General features: G+C 45.1%; 1 protein-coding gene across 1 annotated transcript in view; it reads right to left on the bottom strand.

Annotated features, from left to right (window-relative positions):
- LOC119396834 (voltage-dependent calcium channel subunit alpha-2/delta-1) overlaps positions 1-25,063 on the bottom strand; it is a 112,793-nt gene extending 87,730 nt beyond the window's left edge. The window contains exon 1 of the mRNA XM_037664171.2: positions 24,790-25,063. Coding sequence (XP_037520099.2) covers positions 24,790-24,881 — 92 coding nt within the window. The 5' untranslated portion in view covers positions 24,882-25,063. The remainder of the gene's footprint in view (positions 1-24,789) is intronic.
- Positions 25,064-26,641: the final 1,578 nt, after the last annotated feature.

Below are 26,641 nucleotides of genomic sequence, written 5' to 3'. Positions count from 1 at the left end.
AAAATAATAACAAAAAAGGCAGAAGATACAACGAGAGTATTTGAGATCCTCATTTCATTGACTGCGCTGCCCAATACCTGGTTTGGCTGTGCTGTGGTAGACTCCTCGAAGCAAAGAAATAAAGAACTAAGTGCAGAGTTTCGATAATCGATAGATCTTACACGCTGTAACAAATAAAAGAACAAGCTCGTATAATTACGGATTAGATTGTCGTACGATAGTTCACACTTCAATGTGATAAGAACATATAGTTGAGAAAGAAAATGTACCCAGTGAACGCGGTAAACTCTAACGAAAACTCCTTGAATCTTGGTTCATCCGTCGTGTCGCAATGGCGTGCTACATCAACTGCTGCCTCCTACCGGGTGTTTGCAAGGACGTGTGTGAGTAGTGAACTGGTCGACCCCCGCTCATCCGTGCTAGTGTATGCCGAATATTCCACCTGAATGGGTGGCATGTACCTGCATGCCGCCTGCATGTGTGGCCAGACGTCTGCATCATTTTGTTGCTAATAATTTTTGTGTTACGTCGGAGTAAACCTGTTTTCAGTCAGAAAAAAATGGCGTATTTTTGTCGCACAACGGTGATCATTATATATCTCGCGTACCTTTCCTTGCATTATTGCCGCGCGTCCGGTATTTCCAGCGTCGAATAACCAACGCGCTATCGGCGTGGCATAATATTCTTGACAAGAAAAGGGGTGAGCGCTGAGTGTTCAAGAAAGGAAACGCTAGCAAGGCGCAAACTGCAAACGGTTTTTTGGAGTGTAACGCGTGCAGACACGACGCTGTAGGAGTGCTTCGCCACTGACACAACCGAAATTCCTCGCGACGCCTTTCTGTCACCTGTAGTGTCTTTGGACGTGTCATTGTGTCAAAACGGAGTAGAACACTGCGAGGAGCGTGAGACCAGGTAACGCCGGTCGACAGCCAAGCGAGGCGTTCCGTTTCTCCCGAGATCGCCACTGACAGCGTGACCGGAGAATTGCGTTTTCTGCGCACACAGCTGCGTCCTTTCCTGCTGGCCACCCCTTGTATACTCCGTAAGAACACGAGGACGACCTACAAGTGCGGCACCACCCCACATCCGAGAGCAATCTAATTAGGCGGAAACCTTTCTGGCTGATCGGTTCGCTTAGCACGAATAACAGACTGCTACAAGCGTTCCTCGTAATGGGGTCCTTCCTCTTCTCCCTCTTTCGCGATCCACTCACAATACCGCATCTCCGGATTAGTGATCGCGATTACGCCTGAATGTTCATCTCGTGAGATGGGCCTTTGCGTCTACAACTGTACCTTGTAGCCTGTTTTCATTTATTTATTTATTGAACGAGGGGATCGTATTTTGCTTAAGCATTCTTTTTCTGCTATTATATTGATCTGTTATCGGCTTGTCCGATAACAGATCAATATAAGTGATGGGCGTTGGCGATGAAGATGGCCATGGCATCCATCATACCCTCACAGAGCAGGCAAAAAAGAAAACGAGAAAATTAAACAGAATGATACATGTTGATGCGGGCCTTCAAAGTTTGAAGAACGTCTCCTTTCTTCATGCGATGAGTCGTCATAAATGTGCGTCAGTTGCATGTGGTTTCGTGCGTCTCGTTAGAGCGATGGATCACTCCTACAAATGCAAGCGCAGACGCATGACAAAAATTCACGTAGACGGCACGAACATATATATATATATATATATATATATAATAAAGTTTCCCACCACGCTCTATTTTTGTCCTTTTTTGTGAATCTCGTAGCAATGAGCACGGACGGGCGCGCGTACGCCCTGAGATATCGAACACCGGCAGTGCAGATATTGCCTGCGCTGCGGCGAGAAAACAAGAAGAGTCAGGACCGCGGGTTGTTCCTGAATAATCTACTCCATCGGAGCAGCGCCCAGAACTACAGCTGCGTAGCAAGGCGGGGCAGAACCGTTACGTTCTGCGTTGCATGCGTGGGTGTTCTCCCTTACTTTTATTCCTGCGGTGTGAGCAGCCGGCCGGATAGAGGACATTGCCTTGCCTTTAGGTATTTGCTCCGAATTTACGTGCGTGCCCAACAGAATCAGAACGACAACAAGCAGTGCGCATGAGCCACAGTAAAAAGCGGGTTACTACTTATAACGTATAGTTTGGTTATAACCTGAACTTGACTTTACATGCCTCGCATTGATTTTTACTTATAGCATTGTTATATCTCTCGCTGTAAGCTGTAACAGCTATTCGTACCAAAGAGTTTCATTTGTCCATAATTTACGTCGCAGATATGTTTGATTATGAGTACCAAGATTCCTAATAATAATCTTCTCTGCATCTTTGTTTTCTTTCATTTACTTCCGTTCGCACTCTTCTCTTGTGCGTTAGGAGAAATGATTCGCTTGTAGAATATCTATCTATCTATCTATCTATCTATCTATCTATCTATCTATCTATCTATCTATCTATCTATCTATCTATCTATCTATCTATCTATCTATCTATCTATCTATCTATCTATCTATCTATCTATCTATCTATCTATCTATCTATCTATCTATCTATCTATCTATCTATCTATCTAATCTCTAAACGCTTTACCGTTTGTGCGTGTGAACAAGTATAATCTTCGATTTGCCAGCACGAATCGAAGGCAACGTGCAGTGAGCCACGTGTGCCTGGGCACTGCTCTCAGTTCACGCAACGCACGAATGAATCCTCTCTAATTTACGGTGAAGAAATGGCAATTATACAAGGCCCGAAGGCATCGAAACGTACATTCGTGCTGGCCTCCTGGATATCATAACGCCCGTCCGCACGTGACCAGCCGAACGGTGACGTCTAACCGAGACGCCATTTTACCATTTCCACGAAACTTCCCCTTTTTTTCTTTCCCACGAGAATCACAAAAGGGCGGTAAGGAAATAGCCACGGCGCTTTCGCTTATTTACTGGCGTTCCACCATCAATGACTGAGACCGGGCTACGCAGTAAAGAAGGGGGCCTCCCCTTGAAGTACGACCGGTGGGTGTTCTTTCATTTTCTTCGGTCCGGGACGTTTGCGGCCGTACAGGCTGAAGATAGGCCGCCTTCTATACGCGAGGCCTTAGGCCTAGCGTTCTTTCTCTTTCTCTCCCTTTTGCAGTTAACTCTATCGCTTCGACATAGAAACATAGAAAGAAATGCGATTCAAGCCTTCTCCTGTTTTCGCCCCGCCTTTTACAGAATGCGGGCACAAAACTTCTCTTTCGATGGCAACGTCCTACGCAGCAGCAGAGGTAATGCGCCTTTTCGCCTCCTATAGATACCATGGAACGGGTGTAAGTTTGGCCGAGGTATTCGGCAGCTCTCGCTTCGAAGGAACCCTGCCGATGCTTCGAGTTATCCGCCTCTCGTATGGCCGCCGGCTTTGCGCAGTTCTGCCCCGTGTATATGTACGCCTCGGCTTTGGCCGCCCGGCAGAGATGGTAACGTTTTATTGACGCTGGCATCGAAAGGGAACAGATCCCTCTATCGTTGTTTTCATTTCCTCCTATTTTATTCTTCTCTTTCTCTCTAGCGATCCACTTTTCTGTCTTTGAGTCCCATTTTGACTGCGAGACTATCTATAAATCGATCTGTCTGTATAGCTATTTAGCTTCAATAACGTTGTTTGCTGTATGAATAGGTTCATCATATCTATCGGTGGAATCTACCAGCGAATGGGCTTCTTCTATTATTTTCTTATATCTGTTCTTGTTCGTTCGTCTCAGTACATTCCACCTAATCTATCTATCTATCTATCTATCTATCTATCTATCTATCTATCTATCTATCTATCTATCTATCTATCTATCTATCTATCTATCTATCTATCTATCTATCTATCTATCTATCTATCTATCTATCTATCTATCTATCTATCTATCTATCTATCTATCTATCTATCTATCTATCTATCTATCTATCTATCTATCTATCTATCTATCTTGTCGTTTCTTACGTCAGCGGTGCGCGCACTCTTACGCCTCGTTTCACTGCACGGGATTTCTCGGTCCCTGCTGCCTTTCCTCTTTCCTTCTTTTTGGCCAACCTGTCTTTTTCTAGCAACCCGTCCTTAGCTTTCTTGGCTGTTGTCGTTTAATGTTGTCTTGTTCCCCCGTGTTGCGGCGCTGGCTGCCGGAGCGATGCACGTCGCCCCGTAATGCGGCCCCGCAGACATTGTCGGCGTTTCGTCGTGCACACGCTTGTTGCCGAGGGATCATCTCGCTCGCCACTGAGAGAGAGCGCATGTAAGAGGGTCCCTGCCTGAACCACGCAAAAACAAAAACAGAAAAAGACGGCTTGGTTGGGAAGACGAGAAATAAAAGAACGAAACGCGGCAGCAACATTGAGAACAAGCGCGGGCCAACATAAAACAGGTGCGCTATATCCGTTATAGCCGCTTCTGCCTTCCGCTCTGGCGAACCAGCTTTTTCTATATCCCGTTCTTCCTCTTCGTTATTTTTTGTTAGTTTATTTTTCTTCGCGTTCAGTGAAGGCGACGCTCTTCTGCCTGCTATGCACTGTGTGAGGCTTTCTGTTCAGCGCTGCGTTTATTCGTGGCTGCTTTTTTCACACTGTATTCTTCATTGCTTACTGCATACTCCATCAGACTCTCTATGTCTGCTTAAAGTGGGCTTAGGCATTCCTGCAGGGCGTGTGTTGTGTTTTTGTTTCTCTTTCACTCATGGATGTCGGTATACGTGATTAAGAGATAAGATCGACCGCTGTGTTACCCACGGCATATCCTCAGCGCTTTCTTCTCTTGTTTTTTGTTATTTCTTGCGGTGAGCCCGAAGAATATACCATCATATCCAGCACAACGGTCTCATTAGAAGTTAATGTAATCGGTGGTGTCCTTGGGAAACATTTAAGGAAGGACTATAGATGGAGCAAGGCAAGGTAGCGGGCAATGTGTCGCCGGTTTTCAAAATTCAGTTATCCTTCTTAAAAACAGCTACGACAATTTTTACTCAATTTTTATTTATTATGCTAAAGACCGCGATCTAGAAAATGACGCAGAGATTGAGTCTACTGCTCGCATACAATTGGTTCATAACTTGTGTCGCTGTACATCTCTATCGCAAGGTTCCATCCATCATTTTTCTTTTTATCACCTACCACTGCCAAGATAATAGTTAAAACAGCACCGTGTACAGTTCTATTTCCAAGAAAAAAAGAAACATTTTGCGATACGCTATCTTGTTTGAATGCGTTTTACGTCAAGGCTGTCAGGCGTGCCTGCGAGTGCTTATTACCGACATTTGGTGGCTCCGGCGTGTCACGAACAAATGCACGCTGCGCAATTCAAGTACAGTCGACCGGTGGTCATTTCCCGTGATATACGCCGTTCCCAAAGACGTTGCGACAGTTGGCGAAAGCCTGTTCTTCAGCCTTGACTCCTTTCCTTCTTCATTCTTCTTTTTTTTCAGTTTCTTTATCTCACCGTCAAAGCGTATAACTCAATCTGACCAGGCTATGAGATTGGTGAACTGAAAGCATGAATGTTGGAAAAACGAACAAGCCCCCGTCCTGCCTTTTATGGTTTTAGATGAATTCGTATGTTCATAGGACGAATTTCAATGATTTGGCAAGGACTAGCACTTCTCATCAGCATCTGTCACGTAGAGAGCGCAAGAAAAAGAAGGCAAATCTTATCCAGCGCTTGCGCAGGAGCGTCCATCGGCGCACAACGCGTTCGGAATATCGAAATAAGCCCCGCCTGAAACAAACGTCCTCCACGCAGATAGCAACGAACTCTCTATCGCCGCTCGTTCATACTCGCACAATTAAGCCAGCGCAGAGGCGTCTGGCAGCCCCGCTTACCGTAACAGCTTCAAACCAGTGCCGCTTCCACCGAACAATGCCCGAGGCTTAGTACAAAGGTTGCACACTGTCGCTAAAAGCTAATGCGCTGCCGAAGGAGCCGCTCGACGCAAGCGCACAATGAGGATCGAAACCATTTGCTCCAGACGTTATACGTGCGTGCGTGCGGCTACTGCGTGCGTATGCGTGCGTGTGAACGGTGTGCGTGTGAACGGTGTGCGTGCGTCAGCACGTGCGTGCGCGTGAGCTCTCGTCGTACGGCGTGAAAGGGTTGTACTCGTGCGACTCGAGGTGACTGCCCTCCCACAGCAGCGTGCTTTCCCGCCAATATGACGCCTCGCAGCATTTCGCCAAATTGAATCTGGCTCAACTTGGCTCGGCTGCTCGACTGGATCGAAGCACAGGCGGGCTGGATCTGTAGCGATCGGTGAAATCCGATCTATATGCACGGTGCGCAAGCGAGGCCGGCGCGTTGATGAAACGGGCGTGAGCGCTTATTAGAGAGGCGAGACCTTTAGTTCTGTTCCCATTTCCGCCACTCAGTGTTCCGCACATTTTCCCGGCTTTATTCTCTGGATATGGGAAGCACTTGTTTCGTTCTCTAATTTTGGTCTCTACGTGCTTTGTTAGTCCCACTTCGTCATAAGCGGGCTTCGCATTGAGAACAACGTTGTCGATATACGTGAAGTTTCGCTAATAGGTATACTAGACAGAAACCTCGAGCTGTGCAATGTCTCTCGCCGATGCATTTAATCGCCAGTACTGCACTTAATTATACGGCTTCGAGCAGCCTTTCGGTCTCTGGCTTTAACCTAATATGTGCTTAAAATTGGCCTACGTTTGTAGAGCCATTTTAAGGGCTTCAAAATGGCTTGTTGATGGGCGTTTGTAGAGCAATAACAGGGCTTGTTGCTGAGCTAGTTGGCTCATTACTTGAGAAAAATGGGTATGGCGAAACAAGGACGGGGACGAAGGGAAGGCACGAACTGACAAATACAGTTTAAGAGCCATGTTTATTTCCGCATAGTATTTTTTTAATTATAGGCTTTTTAGGTGCAAAAACCACGATACGATATGAGGCATGCTACGGTGAGGGACACTGCATTATTTTAACCATCTATTATTTTACGCGTACCTTAATATAAAGACAGGGTTTTTGTTTTTCTCCTAAAATAGTGTCAAGATCATTTCGAGTCTGTCTCTTGGTTTACTCACACAACGTATAGAAGTTTGCTGATCAGTATCAAAGGGACAGCGTACATGCTTGAAAACGAGGAACCCAGACTTCAACAGACACGTACACAAGAAGAGAAGAAAGAGGACCACGCACACTGGGACTAACAACAGTTTAATGGAAAAACATCTACTCGAAAAGGAAACGAAAAGGAAAGCGTACATGCACTGGACCAGGCAGTAAATACTGTGCATTCGAAAACAAAAAATCTGAAACAGCAAGTGACGTCAACTGTTAACTCAATTTCACACTCCGCCTACCGCCGCACGTAGATCTTACAGTATTTTTTTCCTTTCTCTTTTCTTTTTTGTCTTTTTTTCAACCGATGGGACAATGGTTGCGCAGTACCTATGCAAAGATTTCGTATTATCCATTCTATTTCGAGGTATTTACAGCTCACCGCGCGACCTTCACGCCGTCTGCTTACCCGTGCAAGCGAACAAGCAAAAAAAAATAACAAATCAATGTACACAAACCTTATCCGATTACCAACTATAATCTGCGGATTTACGCGCATTTCCCGAATTCGTTGCGTTTATATTTCTAAAGGCGCCGGCTCCCATCGCGTCTCTCCTTTCGCTGAACACGGTGAACGGCACATTTCTATCTCTTTTAAATAAAAAAACGCTTTTTTACTGGAGAGAAAATCTGCACCACATTCACGGGAAATGGCTTACACGTTTTTCTGTGATGCTTCTTTTTTTTAGCTTTCATTTGCATATATACAATTTCACTTTGGCGGCTTCCATTCTTTGCCTCTCCAAAATTAGCTCCACAAAAAAAAGGCTCCGTCGACTCTCGGCTTATTAGAAAAGCTTTCGACACGGATTCGCATTACCTCTTCGCCGCCCTTTTCGGTACATACGCAGTCTCGAAGCACACGTACACACCTAAGACATCGAATTCGCGATTCTACGAGGACCATAGCAAAAACGAAACCCGAACTTGCAAATGCTTTAGACGTAACAAAATCCGCAAAACCGCGTATCGTTCCCGTACCTGTAATATAAAGTTCCAGGCCTAGGCGCCATTTTGGTTCACTCCTGGGATTTCTCCAGAATGAACCCTGTGCCCGAGACGCTCGTTCTTTCTTCTTTCTTTTCTTTAGCGAACGTGGTCGTGCGAGTCTTCTTATGCTCCTTGGAGTCGCGCTATATAGCTTAATTAAATTTCCACTTCTCTTCTTCCGCCCTCAATTTATTTTTTGTTTTATTTAGCATGCCTCAGCTTCAATTTCTCCTGAATCCTGAGCAAATCAAGCAGAAATTTCAGACAAGCAGCTTGAAAAATCTCGGAGGAGCCTCCAAAACTCTACTGGACCCCCTAGGTAATGTAGAACATCTGCTGTTTACTGCTTTTTACTTTTACTGCTTCTTGTTGAAGCATTTTACTGCTTTTTTGTTGGAAAACGAGGACATAGAGAAGCCGTCCACATTATTGTCCGTTTGCAAATGCGACCACACTGAAACCACATCTTAGATCAATGTTGAGACGATATCGAAAGAGAAATTGTGCATCTCCAATGTATACGATGCAAGACAAATATAAATGAGTCAGCGTGTCGTCGTTTTTATTATTCGAATCAGTATAAGATACGCCATTTCTGGATAAATGATTAAACAGTTTTAGCTGCGTAGGTATGATGTCTCCCGTAAAGTGAAAAGACACGTGAAAGATATAGACGGATGACACAATACGAATGCTCGACAGTCACTGTGAAAACCATCCTCCTCTCTTCTTGTTCTTTTTTTTTTCTTGTAACTGAAGCGTCACGTATGCCGAATGCCTGTCGTGACGTATGGTTGTGCTTGTTCTCCCGAGTGTGACTTAGAAAGAACTCGTGCTTTTTTCGATAGAATTTATTTGTTAGCAAACGCTAGTCGCGCTGTACATTTTTCTGCCCCGTTTCCCTCTCGCTGCTTCAAAATAGTGTCCCCAGTACAAACCCTTCGACTCGCGGTGATATTATGTGAAAATTCCAATACGACGATATGTGAAAGTATGTATAATACACTTACAGCCATTATCAAACGGGCGCAGCGATCCCAGCGGTTTCATACCGCTGTGATAATCCAGGAAAAATCGCACATTCGATCAAAAGATGGCTCGAAGTTTCAAGTTCTAATAGCTTTACAAATGCCATTGCAGCTTTCAGAGCTTTTCTCGTGAACAATGACTGCTGTCCCATATTGTCACATTTGAACTGTAGTATGAGACAGTTCGAATGTGACAATATGCGACTAGCTGTTCGAATAACACGCCTCCGACCACGGCGTGAAAGAACAAACGGCTGCGGCGACTACAGCACTTTTATGCTGCTGTGATAATCCAGGAAGAATCACACTACGGACCAAAAGACGGCGCGCCGTTACAAGTTCGAACAGCTCTAGAAATACCAATTTAGCTTTTGTAGCTTCTTCTGACGAATAACGACTGCAATTCAGATAGAGTCATCGCTGACGCGGATGCCAAAGTTAAAGGAACGAACGGAAGCTTTAAACTCGCAAGGCACCGGCAAAACAGGCAGAGCCAAACAACAACAACACGGCAGCGGCCGCTCAACCCATTTCCTTCTCGTCAGGCTCTGTGGGGGCGCGAGGAAATGAGAAACTTCGACACGAGTGTTTTTCCTCGGGCCATGTGCGCAGACTGGACGTCGAGAGAAACAGCAGCTTGCTGTACGCGGTTTGTTATTGTTATTCTTTCGACCGCGGCCTTGGCCATGGTCTGGATGGCCTCTCCGCACACTGCCTGTTTTTTAGTTTTGCTTTCGATTTTTTTTTTAAGCGTTCCTCCTCAGCGGTCAAGAACTGCTTGAGACAGACCTGCTGGCGGCAAACTCGAACCCGGCTACAGTAGCACCGCCTCGTTTTTACAAGACGTATACTGTTTTCGCTGGGCGTGCTCCTCTGAAGTGATTATATATTCGTGGTTCGCTCTTTATAGCAGAGCACCAAGGTCCGTTGGCAAAGAAGAAAAAGAAAAATCACAGCATATCCACGGAGTGAATGATGATGAGTGGGCGAAGCTGCGGAGGTTCATCGGTAAACCGTGAATCTTCCGTGAATTCTGCCCAGTACATCATCACCGACGTGAGATCGGGCGCGTTTATACTAAAGGTTCGATGAGTTATGACGACTTGCAGCTCACTTTAATTTTACATGTACGCTGTGAATTTTCATTGTTTAGAAAACCATTGCTTTGGAAAACATCTGGCGTCTTTCGTTAAGCAGCTGGCGTTCTTTCGTTTTGCTTTAGAAACATCTGGCGTTCTTTCGTTTCGCTTTTACAAAACATCTGGCGTCTTTCGTTGGTTTATTTCATCAATCAACGGCGTTTTGAACAAAATTTTTATTGTTTAATCACGCACAGGAGAAATCTCACCAGGCACTACCTTGGAGGTAAAGAATGGCTGCTAATGGGAATGAGAGACAGAAGAAGTCGGCTTTTAGCTAACGCTGCGAATTTTTTATTGTTCAACAACGCACAGGAAAAATCTCCCACCGGCACCACCTTGGAGGTCAAAGCGTAAGACTGGTTACGCACTACGACTACGACTACGAGGGACGAACGGGTGCCGCCTTAAGGAGCTTCGCCCCTAAAAGCACGAAAGGTCGTCCATACTTGCAAAAACAAAATGTTCACCTTGCTAACTTGTATCTATGCAAATAGTATCCGTTCCTGTTTTGATCTAGCTTCTTGTCGCTTTCTAGCTGTATGCCATCGTTTCTATATTACTATCATATTTACTATCACTATCCTTAACGTGTACTTAAAACAAATCAATTTTCCACATAACGAGGACCCACTATGTAGACAGCTTAGTCGCCTCACGCATCTATAACCCTTACTTCTTCAACTATTTCGATGCACTGTAACTAGCGCACACTATAACAGAAAGCAACGCTTTGCATTCACCGGCAATATTAGCTCAAGAACGTCAATGAAACAGCCTTGCAGCGTCATTACATTTTCATTTGAACGCCATTATTGACAGATAAAGAGCTGTGCACAGAAACAACGACTCTCACCCGCCGCGGTGGTCTAGTGGTCATGGTGCTCGACTGCTGACCCGCAGGTCGCGGCATTGAATCCTGGCCACGGTGGCCGCATTTCGACGCAGAAAAAAATGCTAGAGGCCCATGTGCTTAGATTTAATTGCAGGTTAAACCCCGGGTAGTCGAAATTTTCCGGAGCACTCCAATACGGCGTCTTTCACACTCATATCATGGTTTTTGGGATGCAAAACCCAACAATTAGCATTAATGAGGGAAAATACTAGACGCCTAAAACACCGTAAGAAGGACGAAGAAGCGCAGGGAAAGAGTGTCCTTCGTCCTTCTTATGGTGTTTTAGGCGTCTAGTTTTTTCCCTTATTACGATGAACCAAGTAACCAGCAACAAGTACTTCTAAATTAGCATTAATCTTGAGTGTGGTTAACATCAATTTAACGACTTCACAACTTCTTCTTGTCCCTTCCAAACACACACAATCACCGTGCTGCGGCAGAGGAACTGTATAACAGGCGCGTTCATGAAACGAGCAGTGCGTTGACAAAATAGTTCGCACGGCATGTTCGCGATAACGCTGTGAACGCCCGACAAACGCCTATATATAGTCTAACCAATGGCCTCCATTACTAAATAATCGTCTCCCGTTGCGCACTGCGGCTTACCACTAGCTTAGGTTGTCACCGCAGTGGTTACAAAAATACTAAAAGACGCTAAGACGATCGCTATATGGTATTGCGTAGCGCGATCAATTTTATCACCATCCTCGATGAAGGTACAGACTTGAACGTGGGGTTCAACCTGCGTGCAAGACCTGCTTCAGAGAACGGCGCGTGTTCAATATGCAAATGCGGAGCCCCCATTCTAAGCCCTGGCGCAGTGTCAACGTGTATTTGTAGAGCAGCAGTGGACGCGTGCTTTGTCGACGACATGCTGCGTGCATAATTAACGGAAACTCGTTAAAGGTCGCCCGACATTGACTCGCATGGGCGGGAGCGTGATTAACGAGTGGACTGTAACCCTTAACGTCACGCTTGAAAGTGCGCAGTTTCGTATGATGTAACAGAAAACGGTCGGCCATTATACCGTAAACCTCTAGCTGATAATAAGTGCATATTTTACTGAAAGATAGACAAGCGTACAGGTGAGTGATTTTGCTGTTCAAATCATAGCTTTAGCGTCATGTAAGGCACTTGTCACGTTTGCAAGCACAAAGAAAAAGAACAAAGAAACTCCCATGATCTCTCATGCATTCGCCTAAGACGACTTGAAAGGTAAAGCCATCCGGTGTGACAATTTTACCGTGCAATTTATATCCCGCAAACGCCGCTTTTCATTTATTTATTTTTTAGTCACGCGAACGCCGCAAATACGAAGCGTTGCTACGAGCTGTCGGCGCGCAGACAGCTCATAGCAACGCAGTTATTATTAGCGATTGGAAACTCAACGGTAAAACGTACAAAACAGGACAAAACACGCCGACGGTGTGTGGCTTGATTTTCTTTTTTGTGTGTGTGGTGTGCTTCGTGTTCGCTAGATTCGTAACAGCTAAAACGCACCTATTGGCCCAACCCTTCACTACGGCTAACGCTATATATATTCGGAGCTAGACATTGGCATGGCAAACAGAATTTATAAATAGCGCCGCTCAATGTAACTAGACGTTTTCGAGCAGTTAATGCTTCATAATTACCTCTTGAAACGACAGAGCCTGCATGCAAACAAGGGTTCCAGGAAATCTCCAAATATGAGGGAGTTCGTGGCTTTTGCGGGTGAGATCATCATCCTACGACACCACCACCGCGACATTTACCACTGCCACCGTCATCATCATTATCATCATCATCGTCCTCATCAGCTATTCGTTACTCTGTTACATGCTAGAGGATAACATTGGTATACTTCCCAAAGGTTTTGTTGTTGTTGTTGTTGTTGTTGTTGTTGTTGTTGTTGTTGTTGTTGTTGTTGTTGTTGTTGTTGTTGTTGTTGTTGTTGTTGTTGTTGTAATCCAAACACGACAGAATAAAAAAATTACACCATCTCCCACTAAAGGGGACCATGAGGCGATGCGAAGCCGGAGCACTTGCACGATCGCGTTCCGTTGGCGTTCGCTGGGCATGCTACCGACCTCGCGTCGTGGAACGCGAGGAGGAAAGCTACGTGCGTCGTGTCTTCCCTCTAGCCTGGCCGTTAATTCTAACAGGGCGATCGGGGAACGCGGTCGACAGGCGCGCGAGAGAGAGGCAGCGTAGGAGAGGAGAGAGAAGGGGAGGGACGCGCATGCGCTGGCCCTCATCGCGGCGCTGCGCAGGAGAGTATTTCGGCATGTCGAGCCCGCATTTCAGAGGAGCCAACCGAGGCAAGCGCTGAACTGAACGCGCGCAGCGCTCTGCCATTTGAAGGAGAGGAGACTAGAGGAGGAGAGTAGCGTATGCACCGTGAGTGCAACAGCGAGAACGCGGGAGAAGCGCAAGCAGGTGCTGGTAGAGAAGTGAAGAGAGTAACGCGCAGTTGTTGGAGAGAGGGAAGGAGGAGAGTCGCGCATGCGTAGTGTGAGTGCGGACTACAACGCTGCGTGCGGATCACCACGCCGCGTTAGATACTCCCGAGCACGAGATACTTCGCATCTAAAACAAAAAACAACGTAATATAAACAGAGCTGCGGCATTGCAACATAATTTGAAGATTTGTAGAAATCGCACGCGGTAAACACTTAAACGAAAGCAACAGCCGACACAGACAGTACACACTTCATGGTCAAATAATTGCGTTCTGTTTGATTAAACCTGAGAAGTAAAAATCAACGCTACGACCATAATCATCAAACCGTGTTTCTTCACGCGCTTTACGCCACTATCCCGACATGGCGTCCCACAAGTGGCACCCTCTTCCTGAACTACGCTGCAGTAAGCGTAGTCTTGCCACGCGGCTTCTTTCTCTTTGCCTGCTCAATGGCTTTCGACTCCGGAGCCATCTTGTCAGACTGGCCTTGCCGATCGTCGTCAGCGTCCGACAACGTCGACTCGAGAGTCATTGTTCGAGCCGTGTGCACCGGAAGTCCAACAAGCACCGTGGTATCTTTCTTCACGTCGTCCGGATGAAGGTACACCAGAGGAGTATGCAAACGCAACGCGACTCGGGCTTTTTCGTAATCACAATAAAAGGCGTCCCTTTTGTAAGATTACCGTAAGAGTGCCGTTTCTCTCTCTCTCTCTTTTGTGTGGAATACTATACTTTTTTTTCGCGAAATTTCACGTCTCTGCTCGCGGCTGCACTCCTTCAGCTTCGCTACGCAAAGCGAGTATTGTTGAGAAGACAACAACGTTTGACATTTAGCCGCTCGTAAGAAGAAAACCTTTCTCGAAAATTCCTTGCGGTAAAGACGGTGCATGCGCACTGAAACGTCAGCCCTTTCTTTTCGAGGAATCTCCTTTCATTCGGGGCTCCATCCCAAGTGCATACGAAATAATCGCGACGCAGGAAGCGGGCGCTTCTACAATTTCAGATTGCTTGCTTCTCCCGACATTTCCGAGTAGGATTGTTTTCCACCTCGCGGGAATTTCTTGGCGCGTTTGAAACGAACGGACAAGCGCAGAGGTCTTTAAAGGCCAACTCCGGCGATTTTTCGAAATCGATGGATCTCAGTGAAATTCGCTGGGTACGTTCCTTTGCACGTTTCCGTCATTTATGCCAAATTACAGGCTTGAGACATGCGCAGATTGTTTACAAATGAATTTTAAAGATTGTCTGCAAACGCCCTCCTGGCTTCCCACAATTATTGGCAACATTGCGTCTGTGACATCGGTGTTGGCAAGGCGGCGGAAGTGACGCAGCCGAGGGCACCGCTAACTTCGGCGTTTAGGCCGCTACAGCGAGCGTCTGCTGTGCACAAGGCGACAGACAGCGTTGGTTTGGCCGTCGCTTCGCTGGTCATCCCGGCTGTCACAGTTTTCATACTCCGCGCCGGCGTGACCGGAATGCCTTGCACGACTTCCGGTTCGTTCGTAACAACGTCTACGTCATACGTAGACAGTACACTCGGTTGGGTTTCGGTTTCGGTGTTGTGCTTTTTTGCTTATTTAAAATTATTCTCCAATTTGTCGAGTATTTCTGCTATCGGACCCGTAACAGGAGCGTCTCAGGAACATAAAAGCACCATTACTTTGACATGGCCAAAAAATCGCCGGAGTTGGCCTTTAAACATTAAAATCATGCATATTGTTGTGGCGTCAACCGAATGAATGAATGAATGAATGAATGAATGAATGAATGAATGAATGAATGAATGAATGAATGAATGAATGAATGAATGAATGAATGAATGAATGAATGAATGAATGACATTGGCATTCAGTCTCCTAAGAGAAACGAGCAAAACAGGGGATCTACTATAGACCTTCAATAGCTGTATAATGAAAAGACAATGAGAAAAAGGGCGAAGTCTAATGCATGCAGGGTGATCACATAGATTACCGCGAATGGAGTCTGTACAAATAATATTTTCTGCACTTGCATATAACATGACTATCAGATATGTTCATTAAAGGCTCGTTCACACCTGCGACTAGCGCCGGTCGCGCGACGAAGTTGGTCGCAGAGGTCAATATTAACACCATGTTGATGGGATGATTGGCTCTAACCTATCCTACCTTCCCTTGTTTTTCATATATCAATTTAAAAAAGTGGCGTACGTTGCCGTAGCTTTTATTTTCTTTTTTTTAGACCGCTGCAATTATTCGCATTCGATATCTCGTACCAACCAGCCCTGTCGGGGCGCGTTTTCCAAACCTCGTCTCCGTGGAGACAGACCAAAGCAAATTAATCAAAGTGCTAGCCCGACAACGTCGCGCCAACGTTTCACAAATACCGTTATGCAGATCAACCGTTGTTCTTCTCGTTGCGGTTCTGCATACAGGGCATGTAGATGCTCCGGCCTTGTAATTTCTTAACGCGCGATAATAAGCCGAAATTACCGGAATCTACGACTGACCGCGTTCTCTCCCCCGAGAGCTTTTCACGTGAAGTAAAAAAAAAGAATTTTAATCATGCAAATGCACTTGTCGCACGTCTGTCTGTCTCATTGCGACAGCGAGTCCTTGACCTTCTAAAAAAGACCGAATGAAAAACTGGGCCACCGGCGAGCTTCGTTGTGTAGGGTAGGTGATTCTTTGGTTGCGGTGACAGAGACAAACCACGTCACAAATTTATCCGATGAAGATGAAGCCTTCCTGGAAACTCACATCAGTGAAATTTTCACGTGCGATAGCTCAGCTGGCTTCCCTTCATTAGAACCAATGAAATTAACAGTAGTTTTCTATTGGTATACTAGACAAACTGCGAAATGACAAATAAAGGCGGTCGTTCGACAGATCGAACAATGAGCTTGCCTCCATTAACAGCGGCTCAAAGAAAAGAACGCAAATGATTACGTCGAAACATCAGTACCAAAATAATTAAGATAATAATACAAATAATGCTCAAGAAGTTCTACGTAATTACTCCATCGCGTAGCGTCCTCGAATTTTAAGCGTAACTTGATTAAGCGAGATAACCAGCGATATTAAGGTAGCAATATACTAAATATATGCGGCGGTATTCACATAAACGTTACTACGTTAGAAATGCTTGAATGAACTGATGCCTGCCAAGACTCATATCAGGCCTATTATTTGCGATGGCAGCAGTTCATTTTCAATAGGTTCTTTCTGTCTTTTTTTGTAACATCTCTCTTCTTTCATCTTTTATCCCCCTTACCCCTTCCCCCAGCACAAGATAGTCAGCCGGCCTGAGAACTGGCTAACCTCCCTGTCTTTCCGCTTGTTCCTTCCTTCCTTCCTTCCTCCTTCCTTTTTGCAAGAAGCAAGAGAGAGTAAAGGATACTTAGTTTAAATCAGTCTCAGCGTATCAGGAGAGCGTATCAGGAGAGTAAAAGCGTATCAAGAGAGTGGCACTTCAGTCTGTCGCCTTCAAGTGCTTTAGAGGCGCTCGTACGACGTTGCATCCATTACTCTCGTCACGTGTGTTGTAGCAAGCTGCACAAAGTTCAGTTAGCCTCCAGAAGCAATTGTTGTCGGGCTACTTTTGTCTCACATAGGGAAGAAATTATAGCGATGATTGAAACAACTACAGAAAAAGAAACAAAATACGAGGCATATCGCTTCTTCTAATTAACATCCTGACTTTCCTGTAACGTTATTTCTCTCTCAAAAGGGCTTGTTGCTGAGCTGGTTGGTTCATTACTGGAGAAATGGTTGGTTCATTAGCCAGTTGGTTCGTTAGCTATGGTTCATTAGAATCATTACTTAGATCATGACTCTACTCTCTCTCTCTCTCTCTCTCTCTCTCTCTCTCTCTCTCTCTCTCTCTCTCTCTCTCTCTCTCTCTCTCTCTCTCTCTCGCTTTTCTCTTTTTCGCTCGCTCGCTCTCGATGAAACAAAAATTGCCCTGCTACGAAATCTGCTATTTCGAGCATTTCATAAAGATAATTTTGTCCCGTCGTACGAGAAACAAATCTTTCATGTCTGCTGTATTCCCTCCTTTCTCATATCTTGAGAAAAAAATTGCATTCCTGGTATATTTCTTAAACGATGCATCATTAAATGAAAACATCGAATTCTCCTCTTTCCGGCGTTTTCACGCTACCCAATGTGTGTGCGTTGAATCGGGGTCACTCCTCTCTCTACATTGAGGGGTGCACCTATGGTTGCCGTGCTTTCAGAGCACAACTGTCGTTTTTGTTGTTAATGATGAGGACGATGTTGGTGATGACACGTCCGCAGTCTTCGTTTTAATCTCGCAAAACGTCCCGGAAGGTCATCGTTTTGTTTTTACGCTTCCAGCTGCTCTATAAATTCGCTTGCGCCGTTGATTGTACACGTCTTCCAAAAGCACTCAGAAACTCTGTATAGTCTCATACCTCAACGCCCGCCCATCGTAATTGATCTCCCGATGAGCAGCGTCGCCGCGGTATTTTATTTTTTCTAATCGCTGCACCGGGATTGTGTCGCCGCATTTGCGTCGATCGACAAATTGCATTCGTCTTTTATCCTTTCGTTTCTGGCGTGTACGTCTGTATGTGTGCGTTTCCCACTCACCAAGTCTTAGACGCCTCTTTTCGTTTATATTCTTTTTTTAACTATTGGCTGCTGTTGTCGCGACAGGTGCAAACACAGGAACCGACGACCCAGAAGTGGACGGACACAACGTCCATCAGCCGACCAAAAAAAAAGATAAAAGCAAAGTTCTAGTAAATGATAAAGAAAGTTTTGTGTACTCCTGCCACCTGTCACCACTGGCGTGTTCCATTTCGCCCGAGAACTGTGTACTCGATTTTGCTTCCGGGTCTCGCGAAAACTCTAGGCATCCTTTTTTTATTTTCATTTGCTTTGTTTTCCGTAAAGTGGAAAACGAAATGTGGGGGACCCTCCGGAAACCCGCACATCCGTGAACCAAATTTGAGGACAGACTGATTATTATTGTCGTAGTTCTTTTTCGCGCGCTTTTCTTTGTTTTTTAATCGGTAAGAACGCAGGCCGTATCCCCTTTCCACATCCATACCGGTACACTTTCATCGATCGAACGGCGCGTCGCTTTTTCCTTCGACGTTACTCTGCGTTTATTTTTTATTTCTTTCAGTACATCCAGCAAAGCGTCCATCGAGATGGTGGTTATGTTTCGAGCGCACCTCAGTCGCTTTGACGATGAGCGTTGTAGTAGTAGACCCCCTCGCGGCCGTCTTGCACGGAACGTAGAATAAAAAATTGCGTGTCCGCTTTGCTGGAGTGTGAGAGGCGCTGCCGACACAACGTGAAGAAAAAAAAAAGAGAAATGCGACGGAGTTGGATATAACCGCCATTCTCCGCTAAGACCACGCGCTCTCCACCGCTTTCATGGTGCGCTACACTCGCTGTGTATACGTCAGAGTTGTTTCGGTGCGTCTACGTGTCTCGGGTGAATGTTTGTTCCTTCTTCGCGAAAGGGACCTCGTCCACTCAACGTCTCGCTTTCAAAACATCTGTCCACAAAGCGTATGCAGTGCCACGGTTTTTTTTTTTCTTGCTGTCCCTCTGCCGGAGAAGTTTAGAACAACAGAAAACAGAACTAGTTGGTACGGATTCGCGATGAAAGAAGGTAGGCGTGAATATAAACGATAATATCTGGGTTTTTAGGTGCTAGAACCGCAATATGGTTATGAGGCACATGTACACCCGAGGATGTAGATTTAGGTGCACGTTAAAGGGACACTAAAGGCAAATAACAATTTATGTCAGAGTGAAAGCGCAATGTATGAAAACGTCTAAAACGGCAATATTATCGACAGCAGTGGCCTACTTACCGAGAAATTAAGCTAAATCTATCACACGATGAGCGCCACGAGCGGCAAATTTTCAAAATGATCCCGATGACGTATAAGAGTCTGTCTACAATTAATCACTAGTAATCAAACTAGCAGCAATAAAAAAAGAACCTTCCGTGTATCAAGAGACGTAATAAAATGCTGTTTGTTCGTTTCTGTTTGATTCATGGAAAAAAGAACCTCTTTGGCGTTGCCACGGGGAACGGCGCGCGTGGTTCAAAGGTTTCGTTTTCGCCGAACTGCACTTCGCCCGGCACCCTGCTTCGCTCACGCGGTCGCGTTTCGGTATCACGTACTGCCGCGTGTATTTTGCGCGCTCGTGAAAGTCGCTCTGACAGAAAGTTCGACAAAATGCCGCATGCATGTGATGTTACCGGATGCCCGAATGGTGCACGCCGCCAGTACACGCCGCCGCGCAGTAAAGGCGGGCAACGTTGGGCACGGCAGCAGTGACGTGTGAAAGACTGATTTCAGGCGGGTGATTTGAAGGGCGCTAACGCGATGCGGACCACTAAAACGTGATTTTATTTCAAAATCAGCACTTCCTTGGCTCAAAAGTAGCATTACGACGTTTCTGGACCGCTGTTTCAACAATCAACGTCGACTTAATATTTGCCTTTAGTGTCCCTTTAAAGAACGCCAGGTGGTCGAAATTTCCGGAGCCCTCCACTACGGCATCTCTCATAACTATATCATGGTTTTGGGACGAAAAACCCCCAACAGTTATTGTTTCTTTGTTATCCTCCGTTTCTGCCCCCTATGTCAGCACTAATAGAATGCCTTCTCTGGTCGCGACGTCCATTTCTTACTTACGCCTCTTCAAGATGAACGTAAAGTAACTGAAGCATAAAAGCACTAAAACGACCAAATATACTGTGGACAACACTGGCGAAGCCATATGCAAAGAATATTTCTCCGCTAGCTCTGTGCCTACAAACGTACGCGTGGAAATGGCGAGTCGTATATAACAGGGAGCCGCTCCTCGTGAAAACCAATTAGAAGCGTGGGTTTAGACGCGGAAGCGCCACTCACTGCACTCACTATCAAGAAAGTGACGTTTCCCTTAATCAAAAACGACGCCTGAGGAGGCATTCTAATCAAGGGCGCGCTTTTGGGCGACGTCGAATGCCGACTACACATGCTGTCAACACAATCAAAATTTTTGTTTTACTTTCTGTAGCCTGCCTTGAAGATTTATTTCCTCAACATATGTATTTCCGTGGACGCTAGTTATATGAGCACAGACTTCAAGTATTTATTGTTTTAATCTTTGAAATCGTGACATGCTTACAAAGCAATCAATCAGAAAGCAAATTTCACATTTGCGCTCATTAATATTGTGTATAACAAATAAAAACGAGCCCTTAAAATTTCCCCTTCTTTCCTTCATTTCCTTTGCGTGTTAGTCTATATTGATCTCCCGTACTTTTAAGCAGCCGTCCTAATCTCCCCGCCATTCTAGAAACCTTATAACCGGAAGCCGTGTGGCGAGTTTTGACAAATCACGTACGCGTCCATTTTCATTTATTGAGGGGGCGCTATTTTCATACAGGAACGTGCGACAAAGGTAGATGTGATTGTCACATACAATGTGTTCGCTGGAAATTACCTGCTTATGCAAATATTTTGAGTTAGCAGGGGTGATTTAAGGGCGCTGAATCAGTAGCGTAGCAGTTATTGAGCGAGCGAAACTACCGCAAAATACTAGTACTCAAGTATTTGTTGCCAATTTTCTCTGCGCACCAACCTGTAAATTTGCATTCCTCGGCTTTCCTGCCGATGTACGAATAAAATATCAGTGTCTTTGTGCGTGACAGGTAGTAGGAAACAAAATAACGCTTACAAGATCCACTCTAACGTGTTTCGACATTATTTGCTAAAAATGCTACGTTATCTCAGAGTTCATAGGAAAAGGTACGCAAGCTTAGAACTACATAGCCGTCACCTGCTTTCTAATATCTACCATTCGTTACGTGAAAGATAATGAAGGTTTAAACATGCATTTATAGATATCGGCAGAGTAGCGTGTGTCTCGCGAGGAACAAGTGAGTCGGAGAGTTTACAAACAGCTATATGAAATCGCTCTAAATCTATGAATTTAAAAAAATGAATCACTGCAAGACATTCGGCGCAACGCAATAGAAGTGTCTCTGCGGACAGTCATCCGTCATTGTCCTGTGAGGTTCAACACTGCAGTTATTGTGTTCTTACCATTCGGTTAAACCTTCGTAGCAGATTTTCTGTGATTTCGTGTATTTGAGTTCACTCTCTATTTATTCAGCACGCCGTAATTTTCCTGACTACTACAGTGGGATGCCATCTGCTATAACAGTGCCTTGTGCGGTCATAGCATAAATATAGCTGGTTTTCATCCACATGCAGTCACAACTCGGACCAAGGAACCATTTAATAAATAAAAAAATATTTTTCTTTCTCCAGCGACCAGCGGCGGTTTACATCAGTGAGGTGTTACCGGCCCGAATAACATATTTCGCTATTTTTTTTTTCTTTTTTATGTAACATTCAACGAACACATTGCAAACATTGTTGAAAACAAAGTCGGTGCATATGTTTAATCGCAGAAATACCGAGCAAAATTACTGTCTTCTAAGTATTTGTAGTCGGTACGTTACACAGCACGCACTGCTGTAATCCGTAATTTATTTGTCACACCTACACGGGAAAAGCTTTCAAAAAAATAGCAAGTGTAATTCCGCAAGCACCACCACCCTCTTTTGGTGATAGATATCTCAACATATGTATTTCCGTGGACGCTCGTTATATGAGCACAGACTTCAAGTATTTATTGTTTTTATTTTTGAAATCGCGACATGCTTACAAAGCAATCAATCAGAAAGGAAATTTCACAATTTTTTCAAAAAAGAGATCCGTCTGTGTCTAGCGTTCGATCTTTAATTGGACGCGGTTGAAGACATTGCGTTTAAAAATATACTTCTTGCCTCAGCTATCATCCGTTAAGATTTAAAGAGGGAGGATTCCGTTACGCGAAAAAAACCTGTAAGGCGCACTACAGGGCATCTGCGCGCCGCGCCAACTCTCCGCAACGGCAGTGCACTGCTCCATGACATAGTGCATTTTGTTGACAGCACACTGGTGCATTCTCCGATAATTATCATAGTTAATAACATTTCCTTGATTATATTATTATTCATTATCTAACTCGATAATTACTGTCTTTACTATCCAAGGGATATCTAATTCAAGTAATAACTGCTTGCTAATTTTTGCTGGCCGATAAAGCCTGCGAAACATAGGATGTGCTACTGGACTACAGTGCAAGACGCGCCTTTATGCAGCGCCCTTGAACAGATTCCCTGCGAGGTAACCAGAACTAAAGGATGTGGGAAAGAATAAAAAAGTAGTGGTCACGAGGTATTTTCTGGCAGCAGCAATCTCTTACCTCTGGTTTCAACGGCCTGTATTAAATCACTAAATACAAGTTCTGCAAAGTACCTGCGTTCGGTGCCAAGTCGCTCGCCAATAAACAATAAACTAATAACGAAAAAGAATCAAGAAGGTACAACATGTCGCATGCTTTGAAGGCCTCAAAACGACTGCGACCTTCGCGATCTCAACTCCGTGCCTTCTTTTCAGACGGGCTCAGTGTCGCCACCTGTGGCTAGTGTCTCTTCATCCCAGCAGGCCTTGGGGATATAATTTTTGGCCTCATCTCAATCGCCACCTCATCTGATTCGTCATGCGAACACAACTTTTCGCGTGAACGTAGCACTTCAGCCTGACAAATATCTTAATTCTAGACACAACTTGAATTTGTGACACCGTCTCGGTATCACAACCACAGACGCCATACAAAGAACTTCAGGTGACGTTACCAGAAAATCTCGTACACTTACTAAGCTGACATTGACGACGCTATCATAAACGTTCAACTTAGATCGTTCAACCCCCTTCGCTTTGTCGGTCAGATAATTTTCTTATAAATGAAAAACATTCCAAAATCATATTCGCACAGGTCATTCAATGATGGTGCTCTCAACAGAACTACTCGCTACACATTGTTGCACCTGAGTGAGTTCGTCACAAATTTCAGTACCGAGGAAAACAGCGTGCCTAAATTTGATTTTGCATCCCAGTTGCGTTGCCATTGAAGCCATAACGATGTGTCTAGAAAATAAAAAAAAATTAGCGAAGCATGCACTCTGCTACGGAAAAGTGATAAGCTGTTCCTACTGTTCAACTCCTCAGAAAAGGATGTGCTCAGAACAAAAGATTAATGACTCTGAGTTCAATGTGTACTCTACCATGTAAGAGCAGTCAGCTGACTCGTAAGTGTAAAGTATGCACCATGAAAAAGTTATGACAAGTACAGTAACACATAAGTAACGCAAGTTATGTTGAAACTCCTTTATATTTAGAACATTTTGTCGCAGCTTCTCTGTCAGAGAACCATTCAAACTTTCGGTAAAGGCAGATGACATCTATTGCTGCATTTTCCTTCCTTAATTCTTTTTCACACGTATAATTTCCTTATCCCACGCTTTCTCTTTTTGCTAGATCACGCCATAGCTCTTTGGAGCGACCGTCATTATTGTATCCGTCCAATATCAGACACCAGAACGCACGGTAAGCTGCCTTTCCCGCAATAAGGATATGCTTGCAGCGCAGCACGCTTTACAGGAACAAATCTTTTTTTAGCTCTTTTCACGCTTATGAAGGCCCAATTAAAGCGCTTGTCCACTGCGACAGTAAAATTTAAGGCGCCTAAATTTAACAAACACTTTGCAGAAGATCGTGCCTCGTACTCCACGCAACCACCGTCGCCTTCCAAGAACGCTAATAAGATTCATGTTTAGAGTCAGCGGTTTCTGGGACGCATCGTTTTACGAGAAAATGCAGTTTCGTTTCTCGCTTAGTATAGCACCAGACTTGCCAATGTATCAAAAGAATTGTAACGGTAACAAAGATCAAAAGTTACGGCTCTTTGCAGGTGACGCGCACCAGTAAAATTTTCGGAATTCTTCGTTTCGCGGATAGTCTCTTGTTTCGCTTTCTATCGGGCAGCTGACTTCCGAAACAACGCATATTAAACGAGCAAGCTGTTCCCAAGACACACTGTCACACCCCAAGAGGTCTGAATTTTTCGAGCCGTTCTCAACTATAGCGCGTTCGTAACTTCGCGGCACCTAAAGCGCCACCGTACGGGGATCGGGCTCGCCCTTGCCCGTACCGCGCGGAAACTAACGGCGTACGAACGGGGATCCCAACGTCTACACACCGAGCACTCGCTAAAGCTTCTCGAGCCCCGCACGACAAACGAGAAAGGGTGTGACAACGCGCGCGTAACAGGCCTCCCAAAATGCGGACAGCGAGAGTGGCGTGTACTTACAAATCTTTTTTGGGGAAATCCAAGTCGGCCAGAGTCGACGTGCTCCAGAAAATCGCCCAGAGAACAAACCGTCGTCCAGAGAGACTCGCCATCTCGCCATACCAGACGGCCGCTTTTTACTCTCGGCACCAGGCGCACGCGCGCTTCGAACTCTCGACGCCAGGCCTGTCCAAGCTCGGGGCGGCGGGCTCGTGACGCCCTCGCCGGCCGCAACGGCGCCGTGGCGCTGCCGCCATCGGTCTTTTTTTCTTTTTGCGGCTGCGCGCGAAGCTCGTTCTTGATACCACCACCAGGTGCCGGCACTAACCAGGCTTAACGAGGGGAGGGAAGCAGAGGCGCGAAAGGAAGAAATCGTTAACCTCGATCCAGTTACCACTTTCTTTTATCGAAGGCAGCATAGAAGTGGCATAAGTAATCGCCTTAACAGGCCTCTGAACTGATTTTAATGCAGCCGGTTAGTCGTATTATGAAACGAGCAAAATATGAAGTCACGCATTCGGACTACCTTCCGTATTGCATCGTGAACAGTTCTCTATGCAAGAACGTGACCAAGGTTTATTTTATGATCGGTTTTCGCATAATGGGCAACTTAAGTCCTGAGTTTCACCGCATGTAGCCGTCTCTCTAACGTCTAAACCGCGCAGTGTAAATGTTCGCATAGTTGTCGTATTATCAACACCGGTTTGTCGAATGTTTCGAATTCTGTGATATTGGGCAATTTTTCGCAGCTATGATGATCTTTGTTTTTGTATACCGCAGGTATGGTTACATCGGTCACTGTGATATAACAATTCTTTCTTAATTCTACAAAATAATCTTTGGCCTGTCAAGCCTTTGAGGAGTACTCCTACATACCGGAAAAGCGCGCTTAAGGTTAGCGCACTAGCTAAATGTTGGATGCTGTACCATTAAGTAACCCAGCTACAATGCAATTAACTTGAGCTGCAGAGGGCCTGTCAGTGGACAGCGTAATCGAAATACGACTGGCTGCACTTGATACATAGGACTATTCTGCTCTCGCTTACCTGTGCTGGAGACATAGACGATTATTAAGGCCTTTTTCCTAACTGAACGGCGTATCTTCAATCATATACTGACGCACCAATCTTCGGGGAATGGTGTTTGTAAATACAACCTTAGTAAACCTATTACGCCTTCACATTTTCCCGGATAGTCATCTCCAGATGCACCAGCAACCCCTGTCATTTGCAAGAAATGGCACGTCGAGATTAACATTTCTTGAGTCATGACGAAGGGAACTTATTTCACGTTCTTATGGAATAGAACGTGTCTGAAGCTGCTTTGAGGGAGTTTTAGGCACTAATTTACCCAACGTATAGCGGGCGTTAAGGAAAGGAGCAGTGAGTGAAAACAAATCGATAGCAGATTTAAATGTAGAACCACCTACAATAGTGACGGCATGGGTGGGCAGGTGGTTCCATTCCTTGTCTGTCTCCTGGATCAATAAATGAGAAAAACCTATTACTGTGACAAAAAGGGGCTTCAACTCTATGACAGTGATTAGAATAATACAGTTAAGATGGCTCTCAAAAAAGTCCTCTTTCAAGTGCAGATCATGAAAAATCCTGTGGAATAATGATTAACGAGATACTTTTGACAATATTTGACGTCATCTGACGTGTGGGCTTCGCAGAAATCGTAACAAGAAAGTTAGCCGAAGACAAGGTTACGACAGATAGATATGTCTCCGTCAGGGCAGATTGAGTTAAGCGACATTCCTTTTTCTAATTTTGCTGATCGCTTAAGCTTCCACTCCCTCATGAGCCGTTCTGTCTTTTTTTTTATTTCTACCCCGCAAGCTTGCGCTACAACGTGCCGACGAAACACGGGG

The sequence above is a fragment of the Rhipicephalus sanguineus genome, chromosome 6 (genome assembly GCF_013339695.2).
Source record: "Rhipicephalus sanguineus isolate Rsan-2018 chromosome 6, BIME_Rsan_1.4, whole genome shotgun sequence".
Taxonomy (NCBI): Eukaryota; Metazoa; Arthropoda; class Arachnida; order Ixodida; family Ixodidae; genus Rhipicephalus; species Rhipicephalus sanguineus.
The sequence above is the reverse complement of the archived record's forward strand: the minus strand, read 5'-3'. Positions and strand labels throughout refer to the sequence as shown.